This window comes from Doryrhamphus excisus, chromosome 21 (assembly GCF_030265055.1).
Source record: "Doryrhamphus excisus isolate RoL2022-K1 chromosome 21, RoL_Dexc_1.0, whole genome shotgun sequence".
Taxonomy (NCBI): domain Eukaryota; kingdom Metazoa; phylum Chordata; class Actinopteri; order Syngnathiformes; family Syngnathidae; genus Doryrhamphus; species Doryrhamphus excisus.
In genome coordinates this window covers 10,785,478-10,808,344 of record NC_080486.1, presented here as the reverse complement: position 1 = coordinate 10,808,344, position 22,867 = coordinate 10,785,478, and the positions used below count along the sequence as shown (strand labels likewise).

At 45.2% G+C, this 22,867-nt stretch overlaps 3 protein-coding genes across 7 annotated transcripts in view; 2 read left to right on the top strand and 1 right to left on the bottom strand.

The window, feature by feature from the left end:
* gli3 (GLI family zinc finger 3) overlaps positions 1–7,604 on the top strand; it is a 97,580-nt gene extending 89,976 nt beyond the window's left edge. For all 4 annotated transcript variants that reach the window (XM_058059547.1, XM_058059548.1, XM_058059549.1 and 1 more), the window contains 5 exons: positions 136–285; positions 1,734–1,898; positions 1,961–2,251; positions 3,717–4,107; positions 4,192–7,604. In XM_058059547.1, coding sequence (XP_057915530.1) covers positions 136–285; positions 1,734–1,898; positions 1,961–2,251; positions 3,717–4,107; positions 4,192–6,341 — 3,147 coding nt within the window. In that variant the 3' untranslated portion in view covers positions 6,342–7,604. The remainder of the gene's footprint in view (positions 1–135; positions 286–1,733; positions 1,899–1,960; positions 2,252–3,716; positions 4,108–4,191) is intronic.
* Positions 7,605–7,779: 175 nt separating this feature from the next.
* pxdc1b (PX domain containing 1b) lies at positions 7,780–22,867 on the top strand. Its single transcript, XM_058059564.1, has 7 exons — positions 7,780–8,138; positions 9,206–9,294; positions 17,373–17,774; positions 20,736–20,827; positions 20,889–21,006; positions 21,085–21,196; positions 22,718–22,867. Exons 3-7 carry the CDS (start codon positions 17,519–17,521, stop codon positions 22,827–22,829), a joined length of 690 nt encoding a protein of 229 aa, XP_057915547.1. The 5' UTR covers positions 7,780–8,138; positions 9,206–9,294; positions 17,373–17,518; the 3' UTR covers positions 22,830–22,867.
* Positions 9,366–15,380, bottom strand: prpf4bb (pre-mRNA processing factor 4Bb). 2 transcript variants are annotated; one of them, XM_058059554.1, is made up of 16 exons: positions 15,125–15,380; positions 14,252–14,330; positions 12,777–13,906; positions 12,521–12,694; positions 12,293–12,451; positions 12,145–12,226; positions 11,874–12,075; positions 11,734–11,807; positions 11,571–11,661; positions 11,358–11,505; positions 11,144–11,281; positions 10,926–11,079; positions 10,744–10,858; positions 10,529–10,680; positions 10,339–10,425; positions 9,366–10,275 (listed from the first exon to the last, which is right to left on the bottom strand). In XM_058059554.1, the coding sequence occupies exons 1-16, from the start codon at positions 15,283–15,285 to the stop codon at positions 10,072–10,074; spliced, it is 3,150 nt and encodes a 1,049-aa protein (XP_057915537.1). In that variant the 5' UTR covers positions 15,286–15,380; the 3' UTR covers positions 9,366–10,071. The 2 variants fall into 2 exon arrangements, with proteins under 2 accessions (XP_057915537.1, XP_057915535.1); XM_058059552.1 differs by having other exon boundaries at positions 9,367–10,275; positions 12,777–13,909; positions 15,125–15,376.

The following is a 22,867-nucleotide window of genomic DNA, read 5'->3' as shown; positions in this document are numbered from 1 at the left end:
TTGTTCTCCATAAAACACTTCAAAGTTCTTCCATGCATTGAAAATTCCTCCTAGGATGGGAAAGAAACCCATCAAAAACACAATAACTCCTAACTGTGACTTCCTTTGCTAAAACATTGCTGCCTTGCTTTGCAGCACATCAACAACGACCACATCCACGGGGAGAAGAAGGAGTTTGTGTGTCGCTGGGAGGAATGCTCCAGGGAGCAGAAGCCCTTCAAGGCCCAGTACATGCTGGTGGTCCACATGCGCAGGCATACTGGGGAGAAACCTCACAAGTGCACCGTAAGGAAGCCGCCGGCTCATCGTTTATCAACAGGAAGTCCTTGGTTTTGGTTCCAGACCCGACCGCCATAAGGGAATATTCATTCATTCATTTTCTACCGCTTATCCTCACGAGGGTCGCAGGGGTAGGCGGGGTACACCCTGGACCGGTGGCCAGCCAATCACAGGGCACATATAGACAAACAACCATTCACACTCACATTCATACCTATGGACAATTTGGAGTCGCTAATTAATCTAGCATGTTTTTGGAATGTGGGAGGAAACCGGAGTACCCGGGGAGGGTGGAATTGAACTCGGGTCTCCTAGCTGCGCGCTAACCACTCATCCGTTGTGCAGCCTCTGACATTATTCAAGTTTATTTAATCCTCCTTGGTTAGTGTCATGATTCCCTTTCAGAAGGTCCGACTCAAACCAAAACGTACTCTAACCGAATTATTCATTCAGTCATTCATTTTCTACTGCTTATCCTCACGAGGGTCGCGGGGGTGCTGGAGCCTATCCCAGCTGTCTTCGAGCGAGAGGCGGGGTACACCCTGGACTGGTGGCCAGCCAATCACAGGGCACATATAGACAAACAACCATTCACACTCACATTCATACCTATGGACAATTTGGAGTTGCTAATTAACCTAGCATGTTTTTGGAGTACTTTTTTTTGGAGTACTCATAGAGGGTGGAATTGAACCCGGTCCCCTTAGCTGTGAGGCCTGTGCGCTAACCACTCATCCGTTGTGCAGCCTCTGACATTATTCAAGTTTATTTAATCCTCCTTGGTTAGCGTCATGATTCCCTTTCAGAAGGTCCGACTCAAACCAAAACGTACTCTAACCGAATTAAGTTTTCCCAATTATGCAATTAGCAATGCATTTACTGTAAATTCCGAACTAAATTCTTTAAACAGGGAGGAAACCGGAGTACCCGGAGAGAAAACCCACGCATGCACGGGGAGAACGTGCAAACTCCACATAGAGATGGCCGACGGTGGGATTGAACTCGGGTCTCCTAGCTGTGAGGTCTGCGCGCTAACCACTCAACCGCCGTGCAGCCATAAAGAAATATTTTTATTATATTATTATTATAATCTCTTCATAGTTAGAGCATAGAAAACCTGTTTATAATCACCTTTACATTACATAACTACTATGTTTACAACAACTATGTTAGCCTCGTTAGCTTCCAATTGAAATCTTGTAACCTTGAGAAAGTGTTCCATACTGAGTGGGAAAGAAGGACAAAGTAAGATGCTAAAATTTTTTTACCACTTCCACACTAAATGGGAGGAGAACTTTTTTTTTTTTCACTTTTTTTCATGTGCCGTCGCTGATACGTCAAAGTTCCGACTTAGGCTTACATCGTGTGAAAGGAAATGAACCAAGGACTTCCTGTATTTGTATGAAAAGTAAAGAAGGATCGGAATGACGTGGACTGCTTCTCCCCCTTTCCAGTTTGAGGGATGCGCCAAGGCCTATTCTCGTCTGGAAAACCTCAAGACTCACTTGCGTTCCCACACGGGCGAGAAGCCATACGTGTGTGAACACGAAGGCTGCAACAAAGCCTTCTCCAACGCGTCGGACCGAGCCAAACATCAAAATCGTACACACTCCAACGAGGTACACACACACACACACACACACACCAGCCTTCTCTCACGTGCTTTAATCCCACATTGCAGAAACCGTACGTGTGCAAAATCCCCGGCTGCACCAAACGCTACACGGACCCCAGCTCCTTACGCAAGCACGTGAAAACCGTGCACGGTCCCGAGGCGCACGTCACCAAGAAACAGCGTGGAGATTACCCGCGGCCTCCGACGCAACCTCGGGAACCCGGCGCCAACAACCAGGGACGTTCTCCGGGGCAGCTGTCGCTGGGGGGCTACACGGACCAAAGGGAGTACAACCACGTTACCTCAAAACAGGACGACTGTCTGCAGGTCAAATCCATCAAGACGGAGAAGCCCATGGTAAGACTCGACACGTCGGCATCCTAGCTTACCAAAAACCAATGCTAGTTAGCGTGCTAACTCTAACTAGTGCATGTCTTCTTCTATTCAATGCTTCGGCATTTCCTCCTCTTCCTTCTAAGGACAGTGGGTAATCAGGTGAGACGGGTGTCCCCCTCTTGTGTTTTTATTGTCTCGTGACTCATCTCATCACACGTTCACCTCCATTTTTTTTTACCGCCCGGGCAATAAAAGCATGCATGGCGCCGCCCGATTACATAAACAACCTAATTAGTCAACATACTACAGGAGGTCATTCGGGTTTTTTTGCGTTCCAGTGACTAAATCGGTTATTTTACTGGTGAAGTATAGTATAAAGTACAGTACAGCCTATGTGCGAGCAATGTGGGCGGGGCCTATCACAGTGGGTCTCATTCACATTAGCTTTTTTTTGCACAGGAGGCACAAACAGGTGATGATGCAACTCCACAATATATTAGAGCACTCTTGGTGGAGTTTTAAGATGAAAAAAACGACCACAAGGTGGCAGAAGTGCGTCTTACCCATAGAAATACACACTGTGAGGAAACCAGGAAGTAAAAATGGTTTAATTTCATTTGAACATGCATCAGATTACAATTGAATGCATCCCATAATCAGTTGACAGTTCCCCATGTCCAAAAGGAGTAGGAAGAAGCAAAGCTTATTCAATCCTACCCCTCCATCTGGTACTTTTACAATCGGTAACTGTTACATTTGTTCACTTCCTGCTTTCCTAATATAGTTAATAATTTAATTTAATTGAAATAATTAGAATTTTTAATTTTAATTTTGTTTGGTTTTTTTTTTACCATGCACCAAAGTACAAGGTGATATGGCCATCCAATGACATAATGGGTACCATAGTAACCGTCAATATAGTGATATGTATAGCACATCATGACTGGTTCAAGACTCCTTGTATTTAATAAAATTAAATTAAATTAAATTAAATTAAATTAAATTAAATTAAATTAAATTAAATTAAATTAAATTAAATTAAATTAAATTAAATTAAATTAAATTAAATTAAATTAAATTTTTATTTTATTTTATTTTATTATTATTTTTTTTTTGTCACGTACTGAAGTACAAGGTGATATGACCATACAATGACATAATGGGTACCATAGTAACCGTCAATATGGTCACTGTATGATCATATCACCTCGTACTTCGGTACGTGACAAAAATAATAAAAAATAAAAAATAATAATAACTTTAACTATATTAGGAAAGCAGGAAGTGAACAAATGTAACAGTAGGGTTTGAAGTTTTGTAGTTTATTGCCTCCTTCCTGCTCTTTGCAAATTACATATTACAGGAACGTGGTCATTGATAAAAAAAAATGGCCCCCAGGCCCCCACCTAATGGGGTTAGAAGCGGATTTATTATGTGGTGGTCCAGTGAAACGCATGTGAAGATTGTTCCGGAATTCTTCCATCAGACGTCTCAGCCAAGCCCTGGCGGTCAGTCTACATGCAGCAGTGACCAGTCCCCCGTCAGCACCTATCCCAGCGGTGGAGTCCAGCTTACTGTGAGCGCCGGACGCTCGCCAGGGGAGGGGTTGGAGGAGGACGACGACGAGGTGGATGAGGATGAGGCAGAGGAGGAGCGCGAGGGCCAGCCGGCCCCCATCATGGACTCCACCGTCTCCACGGCGACGGCGGCCATGCTGACGCTGCAGGCGAGGCGTAGCGTGGGCCGCCCGATGCGCTGGATGGAGCACCTCAAGATGGAGAGGCTGAAGCAGGTGAACGGAGCGCTGCCCAGGCAGGGGCCCCTGTCCCCGACGCCGCCCCCTAAGGGTTCCATACTCCCCACCATCCAGGGGAAGGGTGAGTTTTTGTTGCATGCGTGTCACAACATTCATACATTTGTCTACATGACTCTAATCTACATGGCTATCCGCCCCCCCCCAGGTTCCTGTCTGGGTAAGCAGTGGACGGTAGCTGCTCCTCAGCCCCCCGCTCACCCCGAACTGGGCGGCACGGAGTTAACGGTGCTCAATTTGCTCCGAGACCGGCGCGACAGCAGCGGGAGCGCCACCAGCTCCGCCTACCTGAGCAGCAGCCGCCGCTCCTCGGGCATCTCCCCTTGCTTCTCCAGCCGCCGCTCCAGCCAGGCGTCCCAGAGCGAGGGCACGACGGCGGCCGCCCACCACCGCCGCCTCCACAACCTCAGCTCCACCGACTCGTACGACCCCATCTCCACCGACGCCTCCCGTCGGTCCAGCGAGGCGAGCCAGTATGGAGGCGGGTACGGAGCCGGATATGGCGGGGTACACTCGGGCGGCGTATTTGGGGGCGGAGAAGGCGGGGGTTCACGGGGGATGCTTAATTTAACCCCAGCGCAGCACTACCACCTGAAGGCCAAGTATGCTGCAGCGACCGGCGGCCCGCCCCCGACGCCGCTACCCAACATGAAGACCCGCATGGCCATTATGGACGGCGGCGCCAACCAGCCTCTGCCGCCCCTTGTCAGGCCCCACCGCTGCACTGACACCACCGTGGGACACTCGGGCTACAGGAGGCGGGTCTTGTACCCCGGCGAGGGGCCGCTGGGCGGCAACAGGAGAGCCAGCGACCCAGTGAGGACGCAGGCTTCTTCTGACATCGGCTACCTGCCCCCGGTGCAGCGCTTCAACAGCCTGAGCAACCTCCACCCTCTTCCACCCCTGGCTCAGCACCCCATGCCGGAAATTCGGAACTTTAACCTGCAGAATTACACTCGCTCAGAAGGGAACCTCCAGAAGAACTCCTCCTACACCCCCAGCATCGCGGAGCACGCCGCTTTAGAAGCTCTGGCCATGGAGGGTGACGGAGAGGCTTATCATCTCCTGGAGGATGAAGATATACTCCCCGACGACATGGTGCAGTATCTCCGCTCGCAGGTGCAAGCAGACGGTGGACCCTACATGCACATTGAGGACCAGGTCTCCAGAGATAGAGTACACCAGTCCATGGAAGTGACGGAGCAGACCTTCCCGGGAAACCACTGCCTCCAACAGCAGCAGAGGAGGAGCCCCAGCGTGCTTCCTATCCAGTGGAATGAAGTCAGCTCCGGGAGCGCTGAACGTTCTCCTCAGAGGAACTGCGGAAAGTGGTCAGCTCAGGTTACATCTGAACCTTTTGGAAGGTTTGGAAACATGGTGGTCCAGCAACAGCAGCAGCAGCAGCAGCATACCGCACTCGGATTCCAGGTGGACCAGTCCCAAAGTGCTTGCACCGTCAACCCTGTGGTCAAGCTGGAGGGGTCTCCTACCTCCTGCATGGAGATGAGAGGAGCTGCTCCCGGCACCTTTGCTAGGTCACACTTCTCCAAACCCACAGATGGACCTCTTCCGCCAAAGCAGAACCACTTCCACAATAGTAGAGTCTCCTGCCAGGTGGGAAACAACCTCATGCTCAGTCGGGCCTCCGCAGACCATCTCCAGAACGTCTCCCAGGGCGGCGTCCTTCATCACAATCAGCACGGTCCACCCATGAACAGGAACTCGGGGAGGAACCACCTCAACCCAAACCCCGGTCAAGCCCATCGGTTTCAGAACGGTGGGGGTCTGTGTTCCCTCACACAGGAGGGGCTGAAACTGGAAGCTCCGGAACACGCGTACCTGCTGGAGCATGACTTCAGTGATCCCATCTCCTTCCAGCAGACAAATCCCAAGCCGGCATCATCATTCCCGACAGTGGAGGACCACTACCTGCTGGACTCCATAACCGGGGGGGACACATCCACTTCGCTTCTGTCTCCCGGTTCCGACCAAGTGACCAGCACGGTGGAGGGCGCCACCGTGCTGGACGACGCCGCCGGTCTGGACTTCGGCGCCATAATGGAAGACGGCTTTGACCAGGGTAGCCTGGTGTCGGGGCCGCTGAGTCCCTCCATGTTCCAGGGGCTTTCCAGGACGTCGTCGCGCCTGACCACCCCTCGCGCGTCGGCTACCTTTAACGCGGCGGCGCCGCCCCTCCACGCCGTGGCGCCCGGCGTCAACAACATGGCCATCGGAGACATGAGTTCTCTTCTCAGTAGCCTCGCGGAGGAGAGCAAATTCCTGGCCATCATGCAGTAGATCCCTCCTCTCTCTCTCGCTCGCTCTTCTGGTGTACGTGAAGGTAATTAGTAGTACTTTCCAAAACGTGTACTTCCATTTCTTCTTTAGAAGTGGGATTCAAAGGATGTATAGACAAATAAATCATTCCTTTTACGGAATTAAACCTTTTTCTACTTACGACAACGTGACAGTATTCCCGCGTATTTTCGCCATTTTTACTGGTAAAAAAAAAAAATGCATGTATTCAAGTGGAAATACTGTCCTTAAAGCACAAACGTATGTGCTTGTCACTCCGGGTCACACAAACTATATATCAGGGGTGCGGTAACATGCAGCTCGTGCGCTATTATTGGTCCACGGGATGGTTTGTTTTCCGGTTCGCCGTGTTCATAAACGTTACAATACGGGCCCTCAGTGTTCCAGTCGCTGTCCTTGTCCGAATATACATAGGATAATACAATCAAGTTCTTCTACTTGGTGTGGTGAGGTACTCCAGTGTAAATACTGTAACAGTGTTTTTATAGTCTCTCTTTTTTGAGGTGCTTTGTGTTCTTTTTACGGACGCTGACGCTGGTACAACAGCACATTTTTTTTTTGTGGTCTTGCAATGCTGTACAGTGATGTGTTTTTTTTTTGTTGCTCATTTTTCTCCAAAGCTCTTAAATTCCGAATGTGTACCGCCAAGTATTGCAGCGACGTCATCACCAGTGTTAGTATATCGCCTTTTTTTACCTTTTTTTTAAAATTTTAGTTTAACTTTTATTTAGCGTCAAAGCAATGAGGTACATTTTTTATTATTATTGTTTTTTGGTACTGTTTTTTTTTTTATTATTATAGCCGGGCATTGATGGCTTTTTGTTTTTTTTTTTTATTAAAAAAAACAAGAAATTGTTTCCTTTTAAAGGAGGAAATGACACTGAGGTATGTGCCTTAAATGTTTCATTAAAAAAGAAGAAACACTGCCAATCTTCCATTGTGAATAGTACAAAAAAATAAACATGAACATTTATATTAAAATGTCCAATTATGGGGAAAAGATTTGTCAAATGCATTTTCATTTATTTTTGTTTTAAGTTTTCACCTTTTACTGTGTTTTTATATATAAATCTATATAAATAAAAATGTGTCCATACATGACACGTGTAGGTTTTAGCTGAGGGGTTTAAAAAAAAAAAGGGGGTACAACATCCTGGGGCCAAAAACAGCAGGGACTCTGAAGGCCCTTCCAGCGGAGCCACTTGGCTCTTTTCTAAATGACTACAAATGTTTGTATGGTTTTAATAAAAATGCAAACTATGTTTGACTTTTGCGGTTGTTTTTTTTTAAATTTAATTTTAATTTAGTTTGCTCACAACTTGGTTTATATGAGGTATCTATTGTAATGTTAAACTTTCAACACTGGGTGGCGCTGCTACGATAAGACGCATTAAATTCGAAGAAGACAGGTGGGCGTGGCCACTGCTAATCACTTGAGCTCGTGAGTAAAAAGGAAACATGAAAAGTTCTTTTTTTCTTTCCAGAAGTCACGGTTTAATATGCAGTTAAATTGAATTAACAGCTAAAAAAGTATCAGAGGAAAAGTAAACGTCAAGCTTTATTAGGTGTCTTGTGTCAGAAAGTTGACGTAGACTACTTCACGACTTGCTAGCCGGCTAGTTTAACGTGTTTGGACCCGGAAATAGAAAGTCAACAATATGAGCTTCGGTAAAGTGTGTAATTTAGATTTTTTTTTACTGCGCCACAACTTACGGCAGTTTTAATACATTTTTAATGGTAATTTTTGAAGGCTGGAAGTCGGAGTCTGACCAACGTCAGGTGAGTTTAACGCTCTAATTAACTGTGTTCCAAATGCCGCACTTCCGCACTTCAAATATGTAAACTAAGCACACTGCTTAGTACGTCCTTTCTGAGGGCGCCAATTTTGATTATGTTGTTCACCTTTTCAATGCTAGTAGAACGGAACATCCGGGTACTGGCGACTCACGGCAATTTGAAGTACTTCTCAACGTGACCGCACTTAAGTACTCAAGTGCTTAGTGTCAAAGTGCGGGATTTGGAACACAAATTGTTTATTACGGTAGCATTTCAGCATAGGACTATTGAGCAGTGAAAATATTGAAATGTGCATTTTGTAGAGGTGGGCGGTATAAATTTGGTATTAATACAATCATTAGTCATTGTATTAACGTTACATATAATGTATACATACAATTAATATATTTATACGCTTAACATTAATATTTAATACAATACTATCAGACTTGCTAGCCGGAACTGTGAACTAATTATGTGATGCATTCAATTGTAATCTGCTGCATGTTCAAATGAAATAAAATCATAACCATAACAATGTCATAATATCAAAGTATTACCACAATTAGCTTTTATTACATATTACTTGAGCGAAATAAAGTCAATAATGCAAAATAAGCAAACAAAAGCAAAAACTACTATTGTAAAACTATTGTAAACTATTATAAAAATATATGTATATACTAATATATATGAACAAAACAAGAGAACTGGAAAAATATTGATCCCATCGCATTTGTATCGATTCGATACTGATACTAACCTGGTATGATTAATATAGATATTTGGATCGAACCACTCACCTTTACGTATTTTGTAAATGTCTTTGAACGTGGCAGCATTGTTGATCTGCATTAAATCATCTGAGCTCTAATGCATATTAGGGATATAAAATGAAACAAAACCCCCCAAAAGAGATATTTATCCTAATGACTAATAATGACTTTTGTAGTATTTTTAATATATGTAAATATAAGTACGTTTAAAAGTGTTGGAGGAAGTCTGCTTGTCTTTGCATGTTTAAGCTAAAGTGAAAGGTGCACGTGTTCCCATGTAACCTTCATTGACAGGTCATGCATAGAGCTCCCTCTTGTGGCCTTTCTTAGAAACTACTATGAAGGCCCTGGTCCGGCTGTGTGACTACACTGAACGTACACATGTAAGTACAAGAGCATTTCTCCTTGTGTGTGTGTGTGTAATGAAAACAGAAGGTATTGATAATAGGAAACATTTTTATTACTAAAAAGTCGTCTTATACTGAAGGTGCTCGCTCTCTCTGTACTACTGTAGTCTTCATTGAAATCACAAGATTGGTTTGAACTGCCTATTAGGAAGGATGGAGGGGTAATGGGAAGGGAGGGGGGGGGACTAAAGCATCATCCATGAGGAGGAGACATTAACAGGGGTCTATATACATTAAGGAGGAGAGGGGCGTGGCCAAGCAGGAGGCACTTAAATCTGTGAGCCTCAGGAGTCAAAACCAGGAGACAGTGCTGAGAGACGAGGGTGAATTTAAAAAAAACAACAACAAAAAAACCGTATTGAGCTTAGAGACACATTTACACGGGCCAGCACCACATCTGAAAGCATGCATCGCCACACAATGAGATGTCATTAAAAAAAACAAAAACACTGCTGTTGACAGTATTTACAGCAATTTCCTCCTTTTGAAACACTCCAATGCCACTTAAATTAAACCATGTGTATTTATGTGTCAATGCAAGTTTACAATGGCCTTTAAAAAAAAAACAGTTTAAAGATGGGCTACCATTTTATATTTAGAATAAAACAATTAGTGGCCACATAGGAAGAAATGGAGAACAGAAAAAAAATGACATTCTGAAAGTCTGTGGGTTCCTATGAGAGCTGCTTTTTAGTGGTTGGTCTCCGTCGAGGGGTGTCGGGGTCAGGGGCGGCTTTTGGGAGAAATTGGGGGTCAGATCTTCTCCTGGATGAAGGGGTGTTGCAGGGCCTGGTTGATGCTGATGCGCTTGGCCGGGTCCAGCATCAGCGTGCCGTCCAGCAGGTCCTTGAGCTGCATCACTTTCTTCCTCTGGTCCTCCGGCAGACGCTGGCCGCCAATCATGTCGGAGAGCAGGTCTTTGGTGGGGTTGATGGTGCTCATCACGGTCACCTTCTCCTGTTTGGTACGTCAAGTCAACATTTGTGTTGTGTGTTGTTGAAGTGTGCCGGGTTCTCTTACCCTTTCCGTTACTTTGTCCACTTCGATGTAGAGAAAGTTGAGGTTCTGGTCGAAGTGTTGGTCTTTGAAGAGGCCTTTCCGGATCATCTGCGGAAAGAGCATCACATGATTGCATCATGGAGCTTTGTGGCGGGAAAAGGGAAAAGCAAAAAAAAAAGTGTGGACGCGATGATGCAAGGCGTCAGTCTACCTTGTTCGGCATCTTGCCCTTCACGTCCATAGCCAGCTTGATCATGTGATTGTTGGAGGATCCCGGGAAGAGGATTTTTCCCGTGTAGAGCTCGTAGAGCGTACACCCCACCGACCACATATCGATACCGTAGTCGTACGGTTTACCTATGACTGGTGAGACGGAGAGGTGGTGTTAGCTAGAAGCCGCTTCCAGGCTAAAAAAGGCGAACTTACTGATCTCTGGAGCTCTGTAGAACCTGCTGACTAGATACGGCGTGATGTCGTTGTCGGCGACGTGCGACGCCGAACCGAAATCACACAGCTTCAGAATGGTCTTGGACTCGTTGACCTGCGGAGATAAGACACCACGGTTCAACTCATGACCTGTCGTGGACTAGCATCATCGTAGCCGGTACCAGGATGTTGTCGGGCTTGATGTCGGCGTGCAGGATGTTGCATCTCTTGAGGAGCTTTAAGGCCAGGAAGAGCTGCTGGCTGTAGGAGCGCACCGCCTTGATGTGCAGGCCCACGTCTTTGCCGTACTTCTTCAGCACCTCTCGCAGGTTCATGCTGCCAGATGGAATATGACACATTAGATGTTGAAACAGACAGGAAGTGTCTTCTTCTGTGGTACCTGAGTGGCTCAAAGACCAGACAGAGATGCTGCTTGTGGTAGAAATGTCTGAAGAGACGCAGGCAGTGGAACTTGTCATCAGGGTCGGCGTCGTTTAGCTTCTTGAGGAATTCCAGCTCTTTTAAACCCGTTTTCTGCCTGAAGGACAAAAACACAACAAAGTCATATTTTTATCAAAATAAGAATAAATAGATATAAAAAATAACTGACTCACATGAGCTCATTGTTTCGGATGATCTTCACTGCCACCTCCTGGCCGGCCCTGGCGGTGTCTCTGGCTCGGATCACGTTGCTGAACACCCCCTGACCCGTGTACCCGTACACATCGTAGCGCTTGTCCAGCGTCTCGCCGATATTGACCCCTTCAAAAAAGAAACATTGTTAGCGATAAGAACGCCATCTTCATCCGCGGCGAGGCGCCACTTACTGTAGTAGCCCTCAGCATCCGTCCAGTTGTCCCTGAGGTTGGGGTTCTCCTTGAAGTCCTTCCCGACTCCTGCTGCTCTCATTCTAGCACCCTTCATGGAAAATGTATTAAAAAAATTAGAATAGAATTTAAGCTTAATGATAGTTCAACATGTGACGCTTACATCAAAGTCGGCTGCAAACATGTCGTCCGACTCTGTGAACATGTCGGGCGCCGATGGCTTCTTTGGGTTGGCCCCTGCAACGACATCGAACGAGGAGGTGAGCGCTTGATTCGGTGGCGACAGACCCGATGACGCATTACCGTCTTTTTCCTGGGCGATGAGGTTGTGCTTGGCCTTGATGTTGGCCTCAAATGTGTTGAGGTTCTCGCGTTCGTACTCCTTGACGTCGGCGGCGACTCGCTCCAGTATATCATCGGGCGACGGCGAGCGGCTGCGTGTGCTGCTCTGCGGGCTGCTGGGCTCCGACACCATGTTGCTGTCCTCGTTTAACACTTTGTATTTCTGTACGGAGAACATAAGCGTCAACGCCGGGTGCACGCGTGTGCGGTATTATGGGATGTCGAAACACACCTGTACGATAGCCATGCGTTGCTGTCGGCGTTGTTCAATCAACGCCTCTTCGTCGATCTCCTCTCCGTCAAAATCATCCAACCTGGGAATAAGACAATATAGTTTTAATATTTGATATGGCGATCATCTAAAGATGTTTTTAACGCACATGTCTTCTTCTGAGGACTCCTGGTCCACCTTCATGCCCTCTGAGAGGCTTCCCTTGAACTTGTCTTCGTCCTTGCTGCGCCGCCGCCGCCTCTCCCGATCACGTGACATGGATCGCCGGTACTGTCTGAGCCTCCCGTAGCGGTCTCTCTCCCCGGACCTGATGTTGGATAAAGCTTTGTTACTAACGTTAGAGACGCCGTGGAGGTTTAAGTGTGGCGGCCATCACCTGTGTCTCAGTGGCGACCGGCTGCGTCTGCGTGGGGAGGAACGAGAGCGCCGCCGTGGTGACGGAGAACGCCGCCTTAAAGGCGAGCGACTCACTCTGCGGCGTAAGGACGACCTGGGACTGTTGTCGCGAGACCGATCTCGCCCTGGCCCGCCTTCCGCTCGCAGTCGCTTCCTGTGTGAGTATGAGAGCAAGGACCCAAACCATGAAGAAGAGCGTTGAGGTGTAGCGATGCGAAGAAGATTGGTCTCCAAACCTGAGCGGCGACTCCTGCCTCTCGGGGTCCCGCCTCCTCACGTCTGGGGAGCGGCTGCGTGCTCTCCTTGGCGGCGACCTGGCTCTGGGGACGGGGGAGTGGCTCCGCTTCATGCGGTCCGTGGCGCCGGCCGAGACGTGCCGGGAATCTCTGTGGCGCGGGGAGGCGCTGCGCTTTCTTGCCGGGCTGGGGGCGGGCCTTCGGTGCGGGGAGCGGTTCTCCTTCCCGGACGACGCATCCTTGGACGGAGACTTGGCGGGTCTTTTGTCAGCGTCCGAGCGACTCGCTCGGTCGCGTCCAGGCGATCTGGGTCTCGGCGGGACTTTTTCCTGGGCTGGCCGCTCGTCCCGATGCGGCGAGGGACGTTTCTCGGGGCGACTGCTTTTTTGCTCCGCTCTCCAAGCGGATGGCGAAACGGACTTCCTGCTTCTCTCCTTGGACCGATCCGTGCTTTCCGAATGTTTCCGCTCTTTCGAAGTGCTCCTTCCACGCCCTCTGTCTTTAGCGCCGGCGTCCTTGCTGTTTTTGTTCACTTTATCCTGCTTGGACTCCTTAGTAGGCCGGTCCGTGGCCTTGCTTGGACTGTGGCGCTTGGAGGTGGTCTTACTGCCCTCTGTCGAGTCCCTTCGAGCTTTACCGCTTCCTGCTCTGCGGGGAGATATGACTTTCCCTGAGCCGCCTCTCTGGCGCTGCTCCCCGTTTCTCACCCGATCTCCATCTTCTTCCGATCCGGAGTTATAACCCTGCAGGATGAGACCCATTCCCGACTGGACCTTGCCCTCCATCAGCTGGCTGTCCAGCTCGGCTTTGATCATGGCCCTCTGCTTCTCCAGGTCCTCCAGCACGGCCCTGTCGTCCAGACTGGGGTTCCCCGAGGAAGGAGACGATTCGCCTTTTTTGTGGCCGGACGAGGCGAAGATGGCGCCCGCGGAGGGAGAGGCGCCCTCCTTGTTACGCTTGTGTTTCCTGTGTTTGTGACGATGCTTGCGTTTGCGGTCCTTGTCCTCGTCTGAAGCGTGCTTGTGTTTTTTATGCTTACTGCGATGTTTGTGTTTTTTCCTCTTGTGTTTGCCGCCACCGCTGTGGTGTTTGGGGCCCTCCTCTGGCTTCTCGCCGTTAGTCTCGGCCTCCTCCTGGGAAGAAGCGGGGTTAGCTTAGTTTAGCATTGCATGCTAGTGCGGCTGTGTGTGTGAGACTCAGGCTGGATGTGTGTATTTTCATCCATGTTGTGTTTTACCACTTCAATGTATGGAGTGTTTTATAATGGCCGCTGACACCGTACAAGCTCAGAGTGGAATTTTTTGGGAAAAAATCAGGGCCCCATTTATGGAGCCAAAAGGGTATCGATCAGAGTATCACACTCTTTTTTTGATTCAAAATATATTCTGCTTTATTCAGTATTGAAGTATTTAATGCCACCATATTTAAAAAGCAATATCAGAACTGTTATTTAGAATATCGATACCACTTTTTACCTCTTCTTCCTCGTCCTCTTCAGACACATCTCCGCTGTCTTCATTACCGCTTCTCTCTTGGATTTCCATCTCCTGTTTTCTGTTTAGTTCAGAAAATAAACAGAAAAAAATAAAGCAATGGATAAAATAATCCATCACATATATTTATATACATACATCATACACGTACCCGTAACCACTGGCAACCAAAAGGCTAATTCCGTCAACAAACATCTAACCTCTTTATCGAGCCACTGACCTTGTACTGCTTTGACATTTACCCTTCGTGATTAATTTGCACTAATTCCAGGCTGCGTTAAATCAACAAGTCTTGCTGCCGGTACACTTTATACACTTTCCAGCGGTTACGAAAGACACGGAATTTTAATGTGAGTATTGCCGATTCATTAAGACACTACAAACCCAACAACAGGGTATAGTTTGTGCCAATGTAGCGTCAATGTACTCATTACTTTAAAGTCCCAAAGGAAAGGGTAGTCACTTTATTAGGCACATCAGTCAAAATGGGGCTCAAGCATCAAGCGCTCACATGCTAACCGATCCTAGCCAAGTTAGGCTACACCATCACAGATATTATAGTACACAGATTCCGTTCATTAAAAAATAACTTATTTGAACACTGCACTGTTCATATAGTGTATGAGAATATATGCAACGCGGGGATACATTTCCACTCACGTTTATTTTGCGTTTAGCAAAACTTAATGCTAGCTGAGCTAAGCTAAGATCATTACGGATTTCTGGCAACATTTGTTACCCAACAACGCTGCCCGCCTTGCAGGATGATAAACTTACCGGGTAGTTCAGTGATAAATCTCAAACACGGCCCACTTCTACAAATACGATCACTGTATGCTGAAATGAAATACTTACATGTGCTCGTTGAAATTATTCATTCTTCTCGCCGTGATATCCATCTCTACGTCGGCCATTTTCCTCAACCGAACAACCCCTGTCTTCTTCGGGGATAAACAGCCACGTGTGACGAGACCGCCCCCTGTCGCACAGGCGGTGCAGCGCAATGGCACAAACATAGACTTCGCCGGCAGGGTGCGGTAATGCACTCTTCCATATAAAGTATATTTGCACAAAGGTCAGAAATTAATTATTTGAACAATATACAATATAACTCTACTTTTACGTCATGTTTGTAATATATATAATAGTATTTTAGAAAAAGGACTAACCCAATATTAGTAAAGTAGTTGAGTGAAAGTTAATCAGAATTAAAAGATAAACAAAATACAAAACAGCTTGTTCAATGTATTCAATGTCGAAATTGCATGCTTCATGCACATCAGATTTACGTCTTTTGACTCCATAAAAGGAAGACGTAAACATATGTGAGGTCTACCCTGAGCCAAACACAATGAAGGCGCAGCCATAAAACGTGAGGTCCAACAGATGCCAATGTAGAAAGGAGAACGTCTGCTCTCATCCTCCCAATTGTTCACCGCACCTCCTTTATAGCACTTTCTAGGAGAACCATGGACGTTCGTGGACTTCTCTTGTGGGCACCGAGGCATGGCTTGAAGGATACGGCTTAGCGATGTTTATTTTGGCATCTTTTTGACCAATTTTGGGCAGGAAAGTGGCTTTCATCGGAGGCCTCCATTAGTAAAGGGGCCATACTGATACTGATACCTTTGGATCTAAAGTAGGAGAAGGCAAGTGTTCCTTTTTTTTTCCATACCAAATGTATTGAAGACTATGTGCTGACTTTGCAAAAGTGGTCAAACCACATATATTCCGCCGAGACACATCCTTTATTACTGAGGACTGGTGGGAATGCCGAGGCTGCACACTTAATAACACATAACCTCTGATTCTGCATGCACATATAGACAAAAGCTACAGGCTTTTTCCAAGATTTTGCACTTTAAATTATCATAAATGTTTGTTTTTGCTATTTAGAGTTTGGCGGCACACACTGAACAAAACAAAGTAGATGTTCTGCTCACGTGTTTTCCATCAAAAACACAGAATAATGTTTAACTTGGGTATAGCCGCACCAATTCATTGTCTAGCACAAATATTAGACGCTGGAAAAGCTTGCCAAATTTTTTTTTGCTCGGAAAGTACAATCTGAATCCCGTTTTATGTGTTTGTTAAAACGTTTATGTGTTTATCGCCAGTTATGTATACAGCGATGCATAAATAAACCTTAATAAAGAATAAAAATACTTATGTTACATAATTTTACATAATAATTTGTATTATTTCTGGAAAAATATTGAGTTAGTACTGCATTTAGAAGTAATAATAATATTCATATTTATGTATATTTATTTAGTTTTGCTCATTTTACGTAATATTCCAACTTAAAAATCTACATTTACTATATTTTCTTTTTATTCACGTAATATTTTTACTATATTCTTGTGGTATTTGTATTTTCTTGTACTTTCTTCTGAAAAAAATGTAACTTCTTAAATATTTACTGTCTATACTTTGTTTTCCTCGTAATAATAATATGATTTTATTGTCCTAAAATTTCTACTTTTTTTTTTATAATATTTTGACTTTATTCTCAGCTGATTTCCTCCCTTTCTGCTAATTTTTTTCCAGAGTTTTGCTGTTAAATAATATTTTTAGAATGTGCCATGGGCCAATAACGGCCCCTGGGCTAGACTTTGGACACCATTGGCTTAGAGCCTCAAAAATAGCCATTTCTATAGGTGCTTTGTTTATTTATTATTATGATTATGATTATGATGATGATGATTATTATTATTATTATTATTTGTTATTATTATGATTATTTTTTTTAATATATTTTGGTACCTTTGAATAGCAGGGATCTACACTGTAAACAGCTGAGAAACCAGTGGCTACTTGTAATGTAATATAATGGATATAAATAAGAAGATGGTCTTTTTTAGCCCCTTCATCCTTTGCATAATAAAGTCCTGTTGTCAAGGAAGGAGGTAGGAGGTAAGGAGGAAGCAAAGGGGAGGAAACTGCTAAAAAAAAAAAAAAAAAAGTGAAGAAAATAGTGCAAACAGGCAGAGACCCAGCAGCACTTTTAGGAGATGTACCGATTGTCTTTTTCTTGCATGGAAACCAGACCGGGAGTATTTTCCAAATGGGCGTTATCTCTCCCTTTTTTTTCCTCCTCCAGCAACAATCACGCCACGTTTGACTTGATCTGCAGGGGCTGAGCTTTGACACAGAAAGAGAGAGAGAGTGGGAGAAAAAAAAAAGTTAGTAAAGTTGTATTGAATTATCGGATCGCCACTTCCAGAGCAGCATGCCGGACTGAGAGGCATGGCTTCGGCCGTGTTCGAGGGCACGTCGCTGGTCAACATGTTCGTGCGGGACTGCTGGGTCAACGGGGTCCGGAGACTCGTCATCAGCCAGCGGGGAGAGGAGGAGGACTTCTTCGAGATCCGGACCGAGTGGTCGGATAGGAATGTTCTCTACTTACACAGGAGTTACTCGGACTTGGGTCGCCTGTTGAAACGTCTCAACGACTCCTTCCCGGAGGACGCCGGAGACCTGACCTCCTCTCCGCTCCATGAAGGTTGGAAAAAACACTCATGGGCTCCTCCAGGGGCGTAGCGAAGGATCTTAGGTGCTGTCACTTTAATGTCCGGAATGCTACCAATTTCCTTTTTTTTTTCTGTCTCAAATGTAAATATGTAAAAAAAAACTAAAATACTATAGACATTTTAGAGAAGAAGCAATTTCCTATATAATAACTTATCTATTCATCACTGTAGTTCCTCTTTTATGATTGTAGCGAGGAACTATCCACTTCTCTTCAAGTTCCACACTTTATGAAGACTATTCATTCATTCATTCATTCATTTTCTACCGTTTATCCTCACAAGGGTCGCGGGGGTGCTGGAGCCTATCCCAGCTGTCTTCCGGCAAGAGGCGGGGTACACCCTGGACTGATCGCCAGCCAGCCAGCCAATCACAGGGCACATATAGACAAACAACCATTCACACTCACATTCATACCTATGGACAATTTGGAGTCCCTAATTAACCTAGCATGTTTTTGGAATGTGGGAGGAAGTCGGAGTACCCGGAGAAAACCCACGCATGCACGGGGAGAACATGCAAACTCCACACAGAGATGGCCGAGGGTGGGATTGAACTTGTGTCTCCTAGCTGCGAGGTCTGCGCACTAACCACTTGTCTGCCATGCAGCCTAGCATGTTTTTGGAATGTGGGAGGGAGCCTATCCCAGTCGTCTTTGGGCGAGAGGCGGAGTACGCCCTGGACCGGTGGCCAGCCAATCACAGGGCACATATAGACAAACAACCATTCACACTCACATTCATACCTATGGACAATTTGGAGTCGCTAATTAACCTAGCATGTTTTTGGAATGTGGGAGGAAACCGGAGTACCTGGAGAAAACCCACGCATGCACAGGGAGAACATGCAAACTCCACACAGAGATGGCCGAGAGTGGAATTGAACTCGGGTCTCCTAGCTGCGAGGTCTGTGCGCTAACCACTCGACCACCGTGCAGCCCCAGTTCCAGACCGAAACCAATCATTTATACTGTTTTCTATGAGTCCCATTGACATGTGGAGGTTTTTCAGGGGGGGGTCAATAATCAGCAAAGTCCACTCCGCGTGGACCGGTGTTTACTAATATCATGACCTGACCTCAGCTGGTGATTAGACTGTTGGAAGAGCTGAGTTCGAACCCTGTCAGGGCACGTCCCTCTCGTGCATGGGAGGGTTTTCTTAAAAAAACAAAAAATCCATGTCAGGTTAATTTAATTGGAGAGTGTAAAATGATCCATAGGGGGTCATAGGGTGCGACTGGAATGCTGTGACTTCCTGCGAACTGAAGTTGTTGACAGGTTCTGTTACTTCTCTGTCGTTTGGATCTTGTTTTCCTGTTCCTGTTCCTGTCCCGCGTCCAGGCAACAAGGAAGGCCTTGGCAGTGATGTCACTATGACAGAGACCAAGCGGGTGGACTTCCTATATTTAGTCCTCTTGACTGATGCATAACACATACCTTCCATGTGATCCCACAGACGGGAAGCCATTGCTCACAGGAGGAAAAACCTTAAAAAACCCTCACGTTCCTCTTCCTGCGCTGATCGATCCTCCATGAATATTCATCGTCTTTAGCCGTGGAAGGTCACTCTCAAAAGTTTTGTACGCCGATGTTGACACATACTTAGCCGTTAGACAACGGTGTCGCTAATTGTTACTTCCTGTGACCTCCTACTTGGAGATGATGTCGTGTTTGCTGGTTGTTTTGGTGGCCTTCATGCTACTGCACTGATGTTGACAGCAGGAAGGCAGACAAGATAAGTCTAACGATACAATCACACCACTTCCTGGATCATTAGACTATCAGTGGGAACTTTAGTGCACAAGTCCACTAAAGGCACAGATCGGTCCAAACAGAGACACATGTCGATGATGATGATGATGATGATGATGATGATGATGGGGTGGCTTCAGGCCCTCTTACTCACTCCTTGCTTGGATGTTATTGTCGCTTGGAATGACGTTTTGTTGACCGCACGAGGCGTCTCTCTCTCTCTCTCGTTTGGTGTTGCCAAATGTGCTGATGTCACACCCACACTTCCCCTAAAACGTCAGCGTAAGCTGGACTTACATCATCACGCTGGTTAGTTTACGGTTAGCGTGTACGCCAGCCTGTTTTAATATTTGAATCTTACTCCCATAATATTGTAACTTTTGACATCCATACATACATTTTCTATGCCGCTAATGCTGGAGCCTATCCCAGCTAATTTCGGGCGAGAGGCTTGGAATATTTAGACTTTCATCCCACAAAGTTTAGCTTTTTCTTGAACTTAATTTTTAAAAATGACAACTTTTGTTGTTTGCTTCTCATAATATTATGACTTTGAGAAAATTACAAATTAACAAATATATTGTTTTATATTTCAACTTAATGCTAGTAAATGATAAATTAATTATTTTATTTTCTTATTTTTTATTTCATTAATTCTTTTATTTTCTTATTTTTATTTCATTAATTATTTGATTCTATTATGTTTTATTTCATTAATTATTTTATTTTATAATTTTTTATTTAATTTTTTTTACTTTATTTTCCTCATTACAATTTATTAATATTGTTTTATTATTACTGACGCTTTTTTTCAATTTCTGCAATTTTTGGGGGGTAAAATTTGCCAAATATTTTAATGTATTTTGACTTTATTCCCATATTGTTTAACTTTATTGTTGCAACAGAACTTTTTCCACCACTTATGCTATTATAATGCTGAACTTTATTTAGTTTATTCGTGTAAAATTATGATTTTTTTCCCCCCTTGTTTGAATACGACTATTTTCTCTTAATATTTTGAGTTTATTCATGTACTACTTTTTTTTCATTTGTGTTGTTTTTTATTTTAAAAAATCCCAAAATGATCTTTATTTTCTTAATCTTTCAACTTTATGCTACTAAAATGATATTTTTCTTACTTTTCCTTCTAATATTACGATGCAATGCCTTATGTTGTCATTCCAGGCTTGGTGAAAATCAAAGACGCCAACGACACCGAGGAAAAACTGAACGAGGTGGAGAGACTGCTGAAGAACGCCATCAACATGCCCTGCAAGGTGCGTCCATTTCAACGCACAGCGCCCCTCAACCCGTATACTGAGTCCTTGCCTCCGACAGTACTCCAGGTCAGAGGTCATGCTGACTTTCTTCGAGAGGTCGCCGCTGGACCAGGTGCTCCGCAACGACAAAGTCCACAGAATCCAGCCCTGCTTTGATAGTCCGGTCAAGATCTCGGGTAATAGCGGTGTCGCGTTTTGTGTCATTTTCCGTCTGTGTTGCCTTCATGTGAGTCTGTGTGTTCCGTACGTTTCAGAGATCATGCGCTCCAACGGCTTCTGTCTGGCAAATACTGAAACGATCGTGTTTGATCACAAACTACCGGAAGACAAGGAGAGACCTTCATCCACCGACTCTGTGGAGCAAACGTGAGTGTAGCCCTGCACGGAACAATTTGTACCTGTGCTGTCTCCAATTATTGTGCACTTTATTCACTATTTCCAGTATATATTATTATTATTATTACATATATTATATACACCTGTGATTGGCTGGCGACCAGTCCAGGGTGTACCCCGCCTCTCGCCCGAAGATAACTGGGATAGGCTCCAGCACCCCCGCGACCCTCGTGAGGAAAAGCGGTAGAAAATGAATGAATTAATATTACATACACTATAATAAATGGAATATTGTAGATGTTATGGCATAGAAAACATGTTTACAACCTTCTAAACACATCATTAGAGCCCCTTAGACATGAAATAACACCCCTATAGTCACCTTTACATTTGTATTATTATATATATTGTTGTTTTGTTCTGGAAAGCCAACTTCCTGGGCATGTTATTGTGTCAGAAGTGTAATGTAATGATGGCTTTAAATAGCTTTACACTCATATTACCCAATATAGTAGATAATAAGACTAAATAAGCAATAATAATAATAATAATGTATATAAAACTCCTATTTGTGTGTGTTGCAGTAAATGTGTTCCCCAGCGGACCTTAGCCAAAAACTGTTTTTGTTTTGAATAAGAAGGTTCCGTGTTCAAATCACGTCGGGGTCACCGATGTAGAGATATGGATCTATCCATTTCATATTGTTTTCTGCATATAAAAATATTAGGGATGTCCGATATTGTTTTTTTGGCCCCAAAAAAACCCGATATGCCGATATTGTCCAACTCATTTTCTGATACCGATATGAGTGGAATGAACACGTAAAAAAAAAAAATGATATGATTTGGTTTTAGAACGGGTTGCACGGTCGAGTGGTTAGCGCAGCTAGGAGACCCCGAGTTCAATCCCACCCTCGGCCATCTCTGTGTGGAGTTTGCATGTTCTCCCCGTGCATGCGTGGGTTTTTTTTTCCGGGTACTCCGGTTTCCTCTCCCACATTCCAAAAACATGCTAGGTTAATTAGCGACTCCAAATTGTCCATAGGTATGAATGTGAGTGTGAATGGTTGTTTGTTTGTATGTGCCCTGTGATTGGCTGGGTTGATAAGCGGTAGAAAATGAATGAATGAATAATAATTATAATAATAATTAGCTCTATAATAGATACCATATATCGCACACTACAATGTACTAGCATTGAGGTTAGCAATGTGAGCTAACATTTTCACAGGTTAGCCTATTCGCCGAAGAAAAACGAATGACAACTCGTCTGTCGCCGACTAGTTGGCAGAGCTCCTGGTTTCATTTAAGATGTGTAGCGAAGCCTGGGTAAAAAATGGAGGTTCACAAGAGAGTCGTACATCACTTTTACGCAATAGGAGGGTATTTTGACCGCTATGTCCGCTATTCGTTTAGCTAAGCTCCGTATGTGAAGTCAAGACCCCTCCACTCCTTCATACAGGAAGTTGTACTTCACGCCTCTTCCTTCCTTCCCTTCCTATTCCTGTATCGTTGATGTTTTCCATAACACAGATACTGATTCTTCTGCCAGGTATGAGGACCAACACGAGTTCTTGCCGATGGAAGCGTGTGACGAGGAGGCGTACGTCACCAACCTGTCCTACTACCACCTGGTGCCCTTTGAAACGGACATCCTGGAATGAGGAGCTCATGTGAGGAACACGACATCCCGCTGCTGTTG

Coding starts and splice junctions, on each gene's coding strand:
- prpf4bb (XM_058059552.1), bottom strand. CDS start 15,285: ATGTTTGTGCCATTGCGCTGCACCGCCTGTGCGACAGGGGGCGGTCTC. Junction 12,695..12,776: donor AGGCAGGAGTCGCCGCTCAG/GTTTGGAGACCA, acceptor ATACTCACACAG/GAAGCGACTGCGAGCGGAAG. Junction 11,080..11,143: donor CTGGTCTTTGAGCCACTCAG/GTACCACAGAAG, acceptor TCCATCTGGCAG/CATGAACCTGCGAGAGGTGC.
- pxdc1b (XM_058059564.1), top strand. CDS start 17,519: ATGGCTTCGGCCGTGTTCGAGGGCACGTCGCTGGTCAACATGTTCGTG. Junction 17,775..20,735: donor CTCCTCTCCGCTCCATGAAG/GTTGGAAAAAAC, acceptor TTGTCATTCCAG/GCTTGGTGAAAATCAAAGAC. Junction 20,828..20,888: donor CCATCAACATGCCCTGCAAG/GTGCGTCCATTT, acceptor TGCCTCCGACAG/TACTCCAGGTCAGAGGTCAT.